At 45.4% G+C, this 14,796-nt stretch overlaps 1 protein-coding gene across 1 annotated transcript; it reads right to left on the bottom strand.

Moving 5' to 3' along the window:
• Positions 1-1,040: 1,040 nt before the first annotated feature.
• LOC107044957 lies at positions 1,041-3,659 on the bottom strand. The gene is made up of 2 exons (XM_015267039.1): positions 3,392-3,659; positions 1,041-3,085 (listed from the first exon to the last, which is right to left on the bottom strand). Exons 1-2 carry the CDS (start codon positions 3,657-3,659, stop codon positions 1,041-1,043), a joined length of 2,313 nt encoding a protein of 770 aa, XP_015122525.1.
• Between the last annotated feature and the right edge of the window lie 11,137 nt (positions 3,660-14,796).

Raw genomic sequence — 14,796 nt, 5'->3', positions numbered from 1 at the left:
AGCAGCTTATGATCCTGAGAGACACCTTCTGGATTCAGAGATCTGAGTAGAGACGGACTATTGCAATGCCACTTTGTTAGAGGGAAACCACCAGCTAAGCAAAGACACCTCACTTGCTTGGAGACTTCTAGAAGACCACTCTCCTCTCCAGCACCACCAAAGATGTCGTCCACGTATCTTCCACTGGTCAACGGAGAGATTGCTAGAGGAAAACGATGTTCTTCGTCCGCGACCAGTTGGTTGAGAACTCNCAACTTGTTGGTGACCAGGTTCTCGAGAAAGCCATGATAGAGCCTGAAACACTAAACAGAGAACATCAACAATGTCAACAGAGACCAGCTTCAAAATCAGCTGGTAGAGATTGGCAACGGAACCAGCTTGGAGATCGGCCAAGTCAATGTCGTCGTTGCTGTCCTGACGGTCACAACTCTGGAGAGACCATCCTTCCCAGGGTGTAGAGCTGTGACCCGAGCTAGAGGCCACTTCGCCGGCGGGAACCTCTCGTCGGAGAGCAGAACGACAGAGCCGATGCGAAAGTCGTTGGACGGATGATGCCACTTGGAGATGGATTGAAGCTGCTGTAGGTATCCCGTAGACCACTGCTGCCAGAAATACTGCAACTTCACTGACTTTACTGCTGCTTCCCATTTTCCTCCAAAATGAGGGGCCCCAGGTGGATTGAAAGACCACCGAGTACCGTCTTCCAGGCAAACTGCTGAGAGATGCTGGAACTCCTTTGATCCAGCGGAGAACAACCTCTTCAGCTCCTTGTCTGCACCAACGAAATTCGTTCCACAATCACTGAAGAGGTTCCTGCAACGACCTCGATGACTCACGAATGAACCCATCAGCAAAGTAGTCGGTTGCAGCTCCCAGATGAAGGGCCGACGTGGCCATGCAAACGAAGATCACCAACCAACCTTTTTGGGTTTTATGAGCACGCCCCTTCCACGTCTTGATGGACACGGGTCCAGCGTAATCTACACCAGGGTTAGAGAAGGCACGTCCTGGAGACAGACGTGCCGGTGGAAGCTACCCCATCAGTTGCTGAGCACGTACTCCACCATGACTGCGGCGTTGAGCTCAAGTCTCGGGATGGTGAGTTGCTTGAGAGGAGCCACCTTGGTTTTAGCAGTAGCTAAAGAGACACTCAGGCCATCCGAGCTTATCACCTTCACATATACAACTGCCGCCATCGCTGTTTGCGATGCGTCTGAGAACCCGTGTATTTCCACCACAGCATCCTTCCTCACTCCGAGCCAATGAGGAATGGAGATATTTTCGACCTGAGACAGCTCCTTACGGAATTGGGTCCACTTATCCGAGATGTGTGGTGAGAGCGCGTCATCCCAGTCCAGCTTCTCAATCCAGAGACGCTGTAGGAGAGCCTTTTCCCTAATCACCACAGGAGAAATCAGACCCAGAGGGTCGAACAACTGAGGTATCTCAGACAACATATTCCTCTTCGTCACCTTTGAGTTCGCCGGAAGATGGATTGAGAACTTGAATTGGTCTGTGTTTGGATCCCACTTCAGACTAAGAATCTTCGTGATGGCATCCTCTAGCAGCTTATGATCCTGAGAGACACCTTCTGGATTCAGAGATCTGAGTAGAGACGGACTATTGCAATGCCACTTTGTTAGAGGGAAACCACCAGCTAAGCAAAGACACCTCACTTGCTTGGAGACTTCTAGAAGACCACTCTCCTCTCCAGCACCACCAAAGATGTCGTCCACGTATCTTCCACTGGTCAACGGAGAGATTGCTAGAGGAAAACGATGTTCTTCGTCCGCGACCAGTTGGTTGAGAACTCTACAGGCTAAGAATAGGGCCGATTTAGTCCCGTAGATCACGGTGGTGAGCTGGTAGGTGTTGATCTGACCTGGAGAATCCCGCCACAGAATCTGTTGAAGATGCCAGTCCTCACGATACACCTTGATTTGACGGAACATCTTCCTAATGTCCGTCATGAAAATGTACTTGCTCCGCCTGGAGGAGAGCAGCACGTCAGAGATATTCTTCTGCAGTTTGGCTCCAGTGTGTTGGATGTCATTGAGAGATACCCCTGAGCTGGTCTTACTAGAGCCGTTGAAGACTACCCTCAGCTTCGTTGTTTCCCTACTTTCCCTGAGAACACCATGATGAGGAAAGTAGTACATTGGAGTTGACGAATGAGCTTGCCTCTGAGCAGAACACCGAGTGGAGACACGAGCCGACTGCTTCTCCTCAGGGACCCTCAACCCTCCTGAAGCCGAAGCCCCATGTGCCAAGGTCATCCCCTCAGATCGACAGCCGAACTTCAAGCTCCCGGCATTCCCCGAACCAGTTAAGGCTGGAACACGCACCATGTGTCCGAGATCTTCGTACTCCTTGAGAAAAATACTATATAGCTGAAGGGTCCATTGATCCCTCTCCATTCTCCGGAACAGGCTGGAGAGACACGCTTTAGCCCGACCATAAGAGTCGCCAAGCTCTGTCGGAGAACGTGCAAGAGGCAGGCGAACCACATAGCGCCCTGAGCTGTCTCGTGAATGGGTGCGCTGGAAAAACTGCTCACATTCTGCCTCCTCTTTCGTGAGATCAATATCTTCGGCTTTTGGGGCCTCCTCCTGCAGCCAGAACGAAGTGAGAAGGTCGTAGAGTTCCTCGTTGCTGACTGCAATGTGATTAGAGGTGGTCACCATTGGAATCGCCGCTGAAGTAGGTCCTAGTACTACCCAACCAAAGATAGCGTTCATTGCTATAGGGGAGTCTGAAGGCCCTTTGATGATGTGTGGCTTCACCATTGATCCGAAGAAATCCGCGCCAATGAGAAGGTCAATAGGTCTTGGCTCCATGGATTCCGGATGAGCTAACTTCAGTCCCTCGAGGTGTCCCCAAGCTTGAGTATCCGAGACTGAGAACGACGGCAACGATGATGTCAGATGGTCAAGAATATAGGCCTTAATCTGAAGATGTTTGCCTGAGTGCAGAGATTTCAGACAGAACTGAGAGAATTCCTTTGAGAATAACCTTGATCCACCAATACCAACGACAGGTAGCAAAGCTGGAGACTTCAACAAACCTAGCTTTACAGCAAGACTATCTGCAACAAATGATAACTCAGATCCAGGATCCAACAACATCCGAACTTCACAGCAACATCCATTCTCTGAAACGAGAGAAGCTAGCGCTGTGGCGAGAAGAACACGTGGTCTGGGTTGAGATGACGATTCATGAACTGATAATGCTACAGATGAAGAATAACTTGACAGCGACGGCCGTAGAAAACGTTCTGAAGTTACCGGAGCCGCTGTCGATGAAGTCGTTGGTTGAGAAGATCACTGCTGCATTGATGAAGGCCCCGGAACAGCGGACTGTATAGGACGCGTACCAGACTGAGACCACTGACCTTGAGACTTCAACTGGTCTGGTTGAGATGTCTCCAGAGGACAATTCTGACGGCGTGTGATGTAGATCATCGAGTGGTGACGCTTGTGACACACAACGCACGTCTTCGTGGTTCTACAGGCACGAATCGAGTGCTTCCCCAAGCAGTTGAAGCAGAGGTACTTCTTTTCGACGAACTCCTTCCTCTTTTCCGGCGACAACTGCTTGAATTTGGGGCACTTATCAATGAAATGCTCCTCTTCATATATGGAGCAGGCATTGGCGGTCATGTCTGCCCATGACTGCGAACTCGACCCACTAGCCTGTGGAACTGCACGGCCAGTTGAGAAATTCAGCACCTTTGCTGGCTTTGCTCTGGGTGGTTGAGAGGGCACACTCGAAGTTGGCTTCTTGGGAGCATGCAGAGGATGCAGCTCAATTCGATCTCTCCCTAGCTCTTGCTCTGCTCAACATGAACTCCCTGAGTTCCACGTATGTTGGAAAGGTGGTGGTGGATCCGATCTTAACTTCCCATGCCTCCAACGTCTTAACATCCAACCGGCTGGAGATGATATGCACCAAGACGTCGTCCCAGTGCTCGACAGGGCGCCCCAACGGATTGTTCCTACGTACTGAAGAAATACATTCACCAACGCAACCCGGAGAATGGAAAATTTCTCAAGTAGACAAAGCTATGCTTTGTTTGCTTGAGGACCCACCAACACAGCCACCGGGGATGTCACTAAATTTATACCCTAAATTCCTCACGTCTGACCTTCTTATGAGCGAACAACACCGCTTCGTAAAGAATCATCAGAAACACCTCAGAATAACCTGAATGAAGGACTCACAGACGACAAAATTACCATACCGCAAAGTGACTACCAGGCTACGAGCAACGTCAAAGAAACCCGAGATGGACTAACATTCACAAGGAGGAACATTGCTCATTTCCTCGCAGCAGATGGAGAGATCAAAAAGCAGAACACCAAACTTTTAAGACACCTCAATCTGATTAACCTGAAGGAAATACGTAAGCTCAATCCAAAACTAGGACAGGTCATCGTCATGAAATGCGGAAAATTTCGAACATTCACCCACATCGTGAAGCAATGGCATTTCGATAAGGTGAACAATCGGATACTAAAACTCTGCCTGAAAAATCTCAAAACCGCCATGAAAAAATACAAAATCAAGGAAATAAAAATAGCATCTCAGGGCGACGAAATAGATGATGACATCAGAATCGGATACTTCCTGGAGAAAGAATTTCAATTCCACCCAGCTACCATAACTCTATGCGATGGTGAAATCCGAATGCTTCCAGTAGCCCTGAGACCAGAAATCATTAAAGAATGCCATGCAACTCTTCCCGGAGGACACAAAGGAATTGTGAAAACCTTCAACCGTGTAAGAGAAAGGTTCTATTGGCCCGGGATGAAACAGGAAAAATAGAGATTTATAAAACTCTGCCGAAGCTGTCAACTGGAAAAGTTTCCAAGAGTGAAATTCAGACAATCCATGCTCATCACTGAAACACCTAGTGAATGCTTCGAGATGATCCCTATTGACAACGTGGGCCCCCTTCCACCTACACGTACGGGACACTGCCATATCCTGACAATTCAGGATAATTTCTCCAAGCATTGCACTGCTGTACCACTTATGGACATCAAGGCTCACACCATCGCTCATGCACTAGCAACCAAGTATGTAGTCCTGTACGGATGCCCCAAAATAATCCTCTCAGATAAAGGTACCAGCTTTCTCAGTAAACTGTTCAACCAACTGGGACAGGTCCTGAGATTCCATCATATAACGACATCCGGATACAGACCTCAGTCAAATGGAGCCCTCGAGAGAAATCATCACGTATTAGCTGAATACCTGAAGAATTTTATCGAAGAATTCACCGACTGGGACGAGCTACTCCCCTTCGCAAAGAGCAAATCTCCCATCCAATGTCACCGACGAAGATGAGCCAATCCACACTTACAATGACTACGGGAACGAAAGAGCTAACGAACTAGCAAAAATAGGATCAGAAATAATACCCACAGAACCCAATTAGACCAGCGCTGACAATTGCTGGACCGAAAACTAATTACCCCAAACTCAACAAAATTCTCCAAATTACAGACCGCAGCACCATGAGAGCTATCATCATCCTGTGGGCCATCATCTGGGTAACAAGACCCCAACCAGACTTAGCAACCAACCAAATATATCAACATCAAACAATTGACGATAACCCTGGACTTTATTACGAGAACATCGACCAAATATGAACAATTAACAGGAAATGGCGACTGATGCTCACAGTGGACATGCACTACCTCCTAAGACAACCACTGCCTGGGATGCAAACAATAGAAAAATATGAAACCGAATGGAGCAAACACCAGGGCAAACAGAGCTGCGATAGAGTACTAGGCATACCCATCATGAAAGAGTACAACATAAATCTCCAAACAATGCCAAAACATCTGGAAAGTATCTGGAAAAGCCCAGAACAAAACCACAAAAGAAGATACAGCAGATCTCCTTTACTAGGTGTTGTTGGCACAATATGAAGATGCCTCTTCGACACCATGGACTACAACGATCAAGAATACATCATCAAAGAAATCGATCGACTCTACCAAGAACAACAATAAATAACCCATTTAATTAGAAATTCCACTCATATCATCCAAGCTGAAATAAACGCCATGAAGAAGCAACACGAAAGGAATTATGAAAAAATTAGAAAGGCCACAGAAAGAATCAACGTCATAACCTCCAACACTAACCTACTAACTGACAAACTGACTCAAGGAGAATAGATCGCCTGTCTAGAAGAAACAGCTAGAGAAATACAACACGCTGCTGAAAAATACCTAGAAATGACTCACAACAACCTTCATGCCATAGAAGACGCCAAACACGGAAAGCTAAATCCTATCCTAATAATTAATCAAAAAATGGACAGAGCCGTAGAAGAAATTGGGAAATTCATCACCGACAGCATCTTCCCAATATGCCAAGAAAAGATAGATCTGACCCTCCTAAGCCAAATCAGCGACATACACGCTGGATTCAACAACGGCTCATTCCTCATATTTCTCGATATTCCCCCACTAAGCAAAGATCTAATGGAACTATACAAGATAATACCCTGTGAAGTTCCCCAAAGAATTCACGGGAATAGAACAGTCACAGCATACGTACAGCCACAAAGGGAATACATTGCTACTCTAAAATTCAGCAACAAATACAGTCAAATGTATTCGGACTACCTAAAACAATAAATATTTCAGAAACGGCACCAATATTGAAGGAAATACCAAAACCAATAAATCCATTACCCAAAATAGAGCAACATATCTTACCTTCCCCAGAAGAAAAGAGCGACTTCGATGCATCACTACAGCAAACCTTAGATGAAGCAGACAGAATAGGTCTCCATCACCAACAAGAATATCATCACAGAATTTTTACGGTCACGAACGGCATCATCACAACTACCCTCTCAATATTTGCGATAGCAACAGCTTTCTTTGCATACAAAGAAGGCCTGTCTATCACAAATATCCTACCCTGCCTCTCCTACTGCCGGAAGTCCAAGAAGAAACAAAGGAAAATCCAACGAAGAGTTGAAATCGGACCCCCAAAAATCCAACGGATTGGTGAAACATTAGCAATAAGTATGGCTGAGATGTCCAGTTATCCAGCGCCATCACCGCCGCCAAAAAAAGATCAGACACCAGGCCCAAACGTACAAATCCGACCTCTAATCAGGACACACCATCCGCTGTCGTCATCAATTACATCAAGTAAAAGAAATAAGGGTATAATAGTAGATAACAACGAACTCAATTCTTAAGAAAAAAACAAAATATATATATTTTTTCATTATCTATACAACTAACGAAACCTGACGGTCCAACGTCAGAACAATTCTCAAGATTTTAAAAGAAATCCGATCTAAAAGTGAGATATCCTGTCTCTCACCGATTGCCAAGAGAAAGGCGCGGTATTCCATCAACTGCTTCCGCCATCTTCTCATCTAAAAAAAAAATTATTATCAATTTTTATGAAATAAAATATGTATATATATTGTGACGTATTTCTTACCTCTGCGAAAGATAATAGATACGCAGCCCTCAGCGACCCGAATGACAAACGAAAAGTTGGGCGGCAGAACGTATGAAACGTTCACCAAAATCGAAAACGAAATCAAACGAGCGATAAATCAAACAACGAAGAGAGAGCGATCGCCGACAGCTCAGATCAACCGCCGAGGCGGCTGGGTTCCACAAAATCCGCTCTCAATATAAATTACTCTGAAATGACTGGGTTCCTTATTACTAATAAATGATGAGAAGATTCAGACTTTCGGGGAGGAATATTCTTTACTCAATTTCTAGAAAATTTAAATATCACAATGTAAATCAGTTATCTAATTAATTAAACGTCGTTATTTTCAAATTATTTCTCTTTCCGTTATGCTTAAAATCACAATCAGAAAATCACAAAATTCATAAACCGATCTAATGACTCGATATAAAATCAATTCCCTCAACGTAATTCGTCAATTAATAAAATGCTAGTCAACGATAATTTAAATAAAGTCAATAAATGAGAAAATCTATCAAGAAGTCAAAAGGACAAAAAAAATGAAGTAACTAGCCGAGTTACTGCAAGGTCGAATGTCACGACAAAAGGAACGATAAGAAATACAAAGAAAACGGTTGCGAGAAAAATAATTCCGAAATGTAGTCTGATTCTCAAATGACGCGATTCGAATTACCACGAGAAATACGAATAACAATTACCAGAGCCGGTGAATCTGCCTAACGCGAAGATCAAGCGTCGACAAAGATGCCGTGATTCCAAATCACGTCTATAATTCCTTCACTGTCCGGTAATGACAAAATCCTAAATTAAATAAATAAAGTAATATACGAACAGCGATAATGCGAAAATTCCCTGAAGCTGAAAAATTGCCACGAGAATTCCACTTTGGATATCCGAATTTGTTCCAAAGTGGATGCGAAACAAGAGTTGCTAATTCCGACAAATATTTGAAACACTGAATTTTAATCGGAAGAATCCGACATAAATATTTCAAGAAAACTCGTAAATTGATAGAATAAGAGGTTCACTGAATTTTACCCGAAACCGTTAGAATGCTCCGCTGAGCGAGAAGCTAGATGTCATCAAAATCCGAAAGCAAAAATCTAATGGCGTCATTCGCCATAGACGAAAACCTTCTGTCCAAAAGGAAGCTAATTTAACGAGATCCCGCTCTCTATTACAATCCATGAATTAACGATTGATTAGATCCACCGCTCACCAGAACTGAAGAAGTCTCAGCAACAAATTCTCGGGAAAAAGTTAGGACTCCCAATAAATCGTCAAAGAAAGATGTCGGAGACAACGAGGATTCGGGCGTCGGAACACGGTAATAATTTTTATAATTCACGAAAACTTGCGAACTATCAGTCTCGCCATCCAAACGAGAAGTCCTCTCCTAGACACGCTCGAGGGCACATTTCCTCGATTACCGAAAATCCAGCCCTCTCGTTGGCTGTAACTTTCACCGGAATGACTTTTGATTGGAGAGTGATGACGACGTCAACTCTCTCCCCACCGGAATTCATACCGGACAACCACGTGATTTATTATTTTCCCTCCAAATACACAGGGATAAAACCAAACGATAAAAATGTAGTTCCAACTACCCAAAAATCGCATAATAATAAATAACCATTAATTTATGTTTCGGGTCCGTTAACAATGGACCGAAAAATATTATTTTCGCCTAGATTCATTCGGCGCTCGAGCTCTCCAATTCTGGCTCCAGTAGCTGGCGCCGCGACACGGCCAACCTGCGTACTCCTCAAACGGCGGGGATATTCAAAACTCCAGATCCACCCCAGACACTGCAGAACCGTTGCTCCGAAACCCAATTTCAGCATCTAAATTCTTGCATCTCATCCCAGTCCTCGTTCAGGCTCATCCAGATCCCACGATGTGCCCCGATGAACGGTGGATTGGAATGATTCAATACAAACCAAAAAGATAATCAATAAATAGTCGAACAAAAATCTAAATTTTGACTCTCGCTCCGCTTTCGCAGTGACTTCTCGTCTGGATGTTTAAATGAAACCGCAGAACGGTCGAAAGACGAAAATAACACGTTACAATATATATACATATGCATGCATATATACATATATGTGTTTTATTGATTCCCCACAGGGGATACAAGGACTTCCGTTCCATACAACAATATTTTCCTTATTTTAGATCTTATTTCCTTAAATCTACCGCCTTACCTACTTCGCCTTATCTACTATATATCCTTAATCATAATATTTACATATCTGTATACATATTGTTAGCCATATAACCTCATACGGGATCTGATCCAAACCACTTAGGAATGAGTTAATGAGAATTCGTGAGCGATTGAGGGGGACCTCCATTTTCGGTCTCCACATGAGCTTGTCTTCCATACTGCTTCTATATCCTCTCCCACCCCACATTCGACGATGCCCCCCCCCCGTCATCCTTCCCAACCACCTCTTCTCCTGATCTTTCACTCAGACTCCTTTCTATACCTTTCCCATTTAATCATCCACTTCTCCCCTGTTTCTTCCTCATCTAGAATCTAATTCATTCTCTCCCACACATCCCTTCCTCCCTCTTCTTCTTCAATGCATTCTTCCAGAACGTGTTTCCACGTCTCCCTCTGCCATCCACATCTCCTACATTTACTAAGTTCTTCCTTCTCCCACTTATTTTCCCCTCTTAACCCCACACCCAACCTGAACCTCGCCACCCTGTTCCACCTTTCCTCATCCCAACTATTCCCCAGATAGTTCGGAATCCCCTCCACTGCCACCCCTTTATACCACGTGTTCCCTGAAAACTCAACAATCCTTTCCCATCTCTCCCTCACTTGCTTCTCTCTCTCTCTATTTCCTCCACACGATCATAGCTTTCCTTCCCCTCCCTTCCCCCTGCCCTTTCTTCACTTTCTGATTTTAAGCCTCTTTCTTCTCTAAATTTCCTCCTTCCTTCTTCTCACCCTGATATTCCACCTTCCCTTTCCCTGCTCTCTATCTCTCTCAAACACACTGTCGCCAGTTCACTGCCCTCCCCCCTCCAGAACTTCTCCTCAAACTTCCACGCCCTTTTTGCTGCCCCGCTAATTATTTTATCTCTTTTCAATTCTTCCCTCACTGGATATCCTGGCGTAGACCTTTTCAATACTAAAACCCACTTCAGATATGTCTCCCGCATCCTCTCCTTCCCGTCCCATTCTTCCCACCCCCATATCTCGGACCCATACCCCATTGACCATATCAAGGTGTCGAATAACCAGACCCTCCTTTTCCAGTCTTTCATAAATCGTCTTTTCCCAATGCCCTATACCGGCCCCATCACCTTCCGTGCTTTTGCTATCCTTTCTCTAACCTGTCTCGCCTGCCCCCTGTGCTTTTAAACCAGTACCCTAGGTAACAAAATTCAGTGACTTCTTCTAGCTCCCTCTCCCCTAGCTTCCATACATCCCACTCCTTCTCCCTATTCGCCTTTTCCCTGAAAACCATCACCTTAGATTTATCCACGTTTATCGTAAGAACCTTCCGCTTAATATATTCCCCCATCTGTCCTATCTTAATTCTCATTCCTGGCTCATCCTCCGCTATTAACACCATATCGTCCGCATATGCCAATGAGAATATCTTCGTATTTCCCAGCGCGACTCCCCCCCGCCACTTGCCCCTCATATATTCCTCCAGATCCGCCAACAGCACATTAAATAATATCGGGCTTAATGAACACCCCTGTCTTACCCCTCTCGCTGTCCAGAATTTTTCCGGAACCTTCTCTCCCACCCTGACCTTGCTCGCCATTTCCGCATATATCTGCTGAATCCTCTCAATCAAACCCTTCGATATTCCCATCCTCTCCATAGATTCCCACAATACCCCTCTATTTACCGAATCGAACGCCGCTTTTAAATCTACGAAAAACGTTATCAACTTCTCCCACTCCTTCGCCAGCCGATTGTTCACTAGATAATTTAATACGTAGATATTGTCTACAGTCCCCACCCCTTGCCTGAATCCTGTCTAATTGTGCGGTACAATTTTCTTTTCCCTCACTTCTTTCTCTAGCCTTCTCGTGACTAGTGCTGTGTACACTTTGTATAAAGTGTGCATCCGTGTTACTCTACTATATTCCTCTAAAATTCTTCCTTCCCCTTTTTTCACGATTGGCGCTTACAATCCTTCCTTCAACTCCTCCGACAAACCTTCCCCCCGCCAAACCCTATGACGGATTCTCCAGGCTGCCTTCCTCCCCTCCTCCCCCCTTCCCACTAGACTTCGTTTTCAATTCCGTCCTCCCCCGCTGCTTTTCCCCCCTTTAAGATCCTTATCACTTCCTCTACTTCTCTCTGCATTATCCCATCTTCCTCAAGCTCTGCCTTTTCCTCCTCTCCTGTCCCCTTACCCTCTTCTCAACGCCCCCTAGCAGTCCCATGAAATACATCTTCCATTCCCTCATCTCTATATTCTCATTGATTACCCTCCACACTCCTCTCTCCCTGTGTATTACCTGCCATACTTTGCCTTCCTCTATCGCCCTTTCCACTTCCCTCTCGAACTTAACTATTTCTTTACTATTTACTATTGCCGTTTCTTTTCCCTGTATTCATCTCTATGTCCTTCTTATTTCCTCACTCTCCTCAACGCCTTCCTCACTTCCTTCTTCATTTCCCTATATTCCTCGTCCCACCAGTCCCCTCAGCCTTTTCTCTTCCGCTTCATTTTTTCCTCAATCTCTTCCTTAATCTGCTTCACCTTTTGCCTTATTTGCTCCAGTATTTCATCCACCTTCCCCTCCTACCTCCACTTCAACCCTTCCAGCCATTTCCTAAACTCCTCTCTTTTCTCCCTTTCCCAATTCGTGACCTTTATCATTTTCATGCCTCCCTTCCTTATTTCCTTTTTTCTTCCTCCCCCCTCTACTCCCTTCAACGTTACCACCAACGGGTAGTGGTCAGAGTCACACCTCTCCCCCACTTCGAACCTCTCTATCCTTCCTCCTCGGCTTCCCTCTGCTAACAAATAACCTATCACTGATTTCACCCCTGCCCTCTCGAACGTGAATTCTCCTCGTTCATCTCCTGTAAAATTCCCATTCAAAATTGACCAACTCATCTCATCCAATATTCTTATCAAAGCCTTTCCCCCATTGCATGCTTCCTTCTTATCTAATGAGTTTCTTTTACCACTCCTTGCTCCCTCTGTCTCCTCTTGCGCTCCTCCTTCATACCCTGTCTTCATATTGAAATCTCCCCCTATAAGTACCAACTCCTCTGTTTGCTCTTCCATTACCGTTTTCATCATTTCTAGCTTGACCTCTGCATCCTCATTCACATACGTTCGAATCACCCTCCAACTCCTTTCCCCTAGACTAATCTCCCCCTCCATCCACCCCTCAACTCCTTGTTCTATTGTTTCCACTAACTCCCATCCCTCTTCGCATAGCTCCTTTTTTATCTCCATCATCATACGCCCCTTCCATCTTCCCTTTTTCTTCTCCCTTTTACCCACTTGCACCTTCCATCTAAATTCCTCTGGCACGCGTCTCTTTATCCCCTCCCAACCCTTCTTAATCAACTACGTTTCTAACAAAATTACAACGTCCCACTCTTTCAGTCTCTTCCAAAAATCAGGATCCTTCCTTTTTACCCCTGCTATATTCCAGAACACCACCTTCCTCTTCCCCTCCTTCTTCTTCTCGGTGCGCCTTTTTCGCTTCCGTTCCTTCACTTCTATTCTGTCTACCCTTTGCTCGCTTCCCCCTCCGTCTCCAAGTCTATTTCCATCTCTTGTTCCCAGTCCTTCCCCTTTTTTGTCCTCTTCTCTTCATCCCATTCTTCTCCTTTTTCGTTTCTTAACTTCATCCTCCTCTCATCCCAGATCCATAGCCTCCCTTCAATCCACATTCTTACTCTTCCTACGACTACAACCCTTCCCTTCCTCAGGCTTCCATTGTATCTTCCTCTCCTTGAAGGTAAGGTCGTATCCTAGTCTCTCCTTTCTCCCCTTCAGTTTCCCCCTATTATGCAAAAACTTTCTTCTTTTGCTCCTCATTCTTCAATCCTATAACCATCGACTCCCCTCCTTCCTGTCTTTACCTCCAAATCTCCTCAGCCATTGCAACTCTACCTGCATCTCGAGCACCTCCGTTAGCAGCTTATCCACTTCCTCCCTCCCGTTCTTTGTACTCAGCTTCATCCTCCTTATCACCATGTTGCTTTTTCTTCTCTTTCCATTTCTTCCTGCCTCGATTCCAGCTCCCTGATTCTTCTCTCTATGTTTGTCCCTACTATACCCCCTCCCTCCCCACCTCCCGATCCCTCCCCTCTCCGCCTAATCAGCTCCTCAACTTTTTTCTCTATTACGTCCACTTTCTCAACCTTTTCTTCCACTTTCCCTAATCTATTTCCCATTTCATTTTTTTCCTCCTAGCTTTCCCTCTCCGCCTTCTCCCACTTCTCCCCTGCCTCATTCAATTTTTCCCTTATTTTGCTTCTTTCTTCCTCCGATTTCCCTTGCCAATTTTCCAAACCTTCTTTCATCCTCTGCATCTCCTCTTTCCCCTCCCACCCTTCAATTTTCAGGTTCTCCAGGGCTGCCAGGGAATCCCTGCTGAAGATTTCCACCAATTTCTCTAGCCTACTCTCTCCCCCCGCCTCATTCTGCTCCACCGCATCCTCCTTCCTCGTCTTCTTATATTCATCCTCCTCTATCTCATTACTTTCCTCCCCTTTCTGCTTCTCCCTTTTCCTCTTTTCACTATCATCCCTCCCTTTACCTCCTTCTCTAGTCCACTCTCGTCCCTTGCCTATTTCCACACTCCTGGCTAACTGCAACAGATTCTGTACCGATTCACATCTCATTCCTAACTTTTGCCTCTCTACCTTCTCCCTCAGTAGCTTCTGTGCCATCGGCAAACGCCCTCTCTTCCTCCTTTCCCCTCCCACAGCATCACCCATCTCCTTCTTCAGAGCCTCGTTATCCGTCATCTCCTCTTCCCCACCTGGCCCTGCCGATTCATAATATGTCTCATCCATGCTCCCGTTCCCCGATTGCGTACCTTCCCCTTCCTTCCTTATCTGCCCCATCCCTCTTGTCCTCCTCCTGCGCCGCCTGATCCACCTTATCCGGCCCGGATAAAGTGCACTGGGAAAAAAAATTACTTTTGCCAAAGAATCATTTTCTTGGGAGAAGAATTTATTTTTTTAGGAGCTTATTTCTCTAGGCCAGTCATTCCCAGGTGGTCCATGTCCATCTCCAAATATTACAATTATGTTGAATAATGAGATGATTATGCTACATATGACCTTGATTACCTTCATTA

The sequence above is a fragment of the Diachasma alloeum genome, unplaced genomic scaffold (genome assembly GCF_001412515.2).
Source record: "Diachasma alloeum isolate Michigan unplaced genomic scaffold, Dall2.0 Dall_scaffold_00853, whole genome shotgun sequence".
Lineage (NCBI taxonomy): Eukaryota > Metazoa > Arthropoda > Insecta > Hymenoptera > Braconidae > Diachasma > Diachasma alloeum.
Note: the sequence above shows the minus strand (reverse complement) of the source record. Positions and strands in the feature narration are given on the sequence as shown.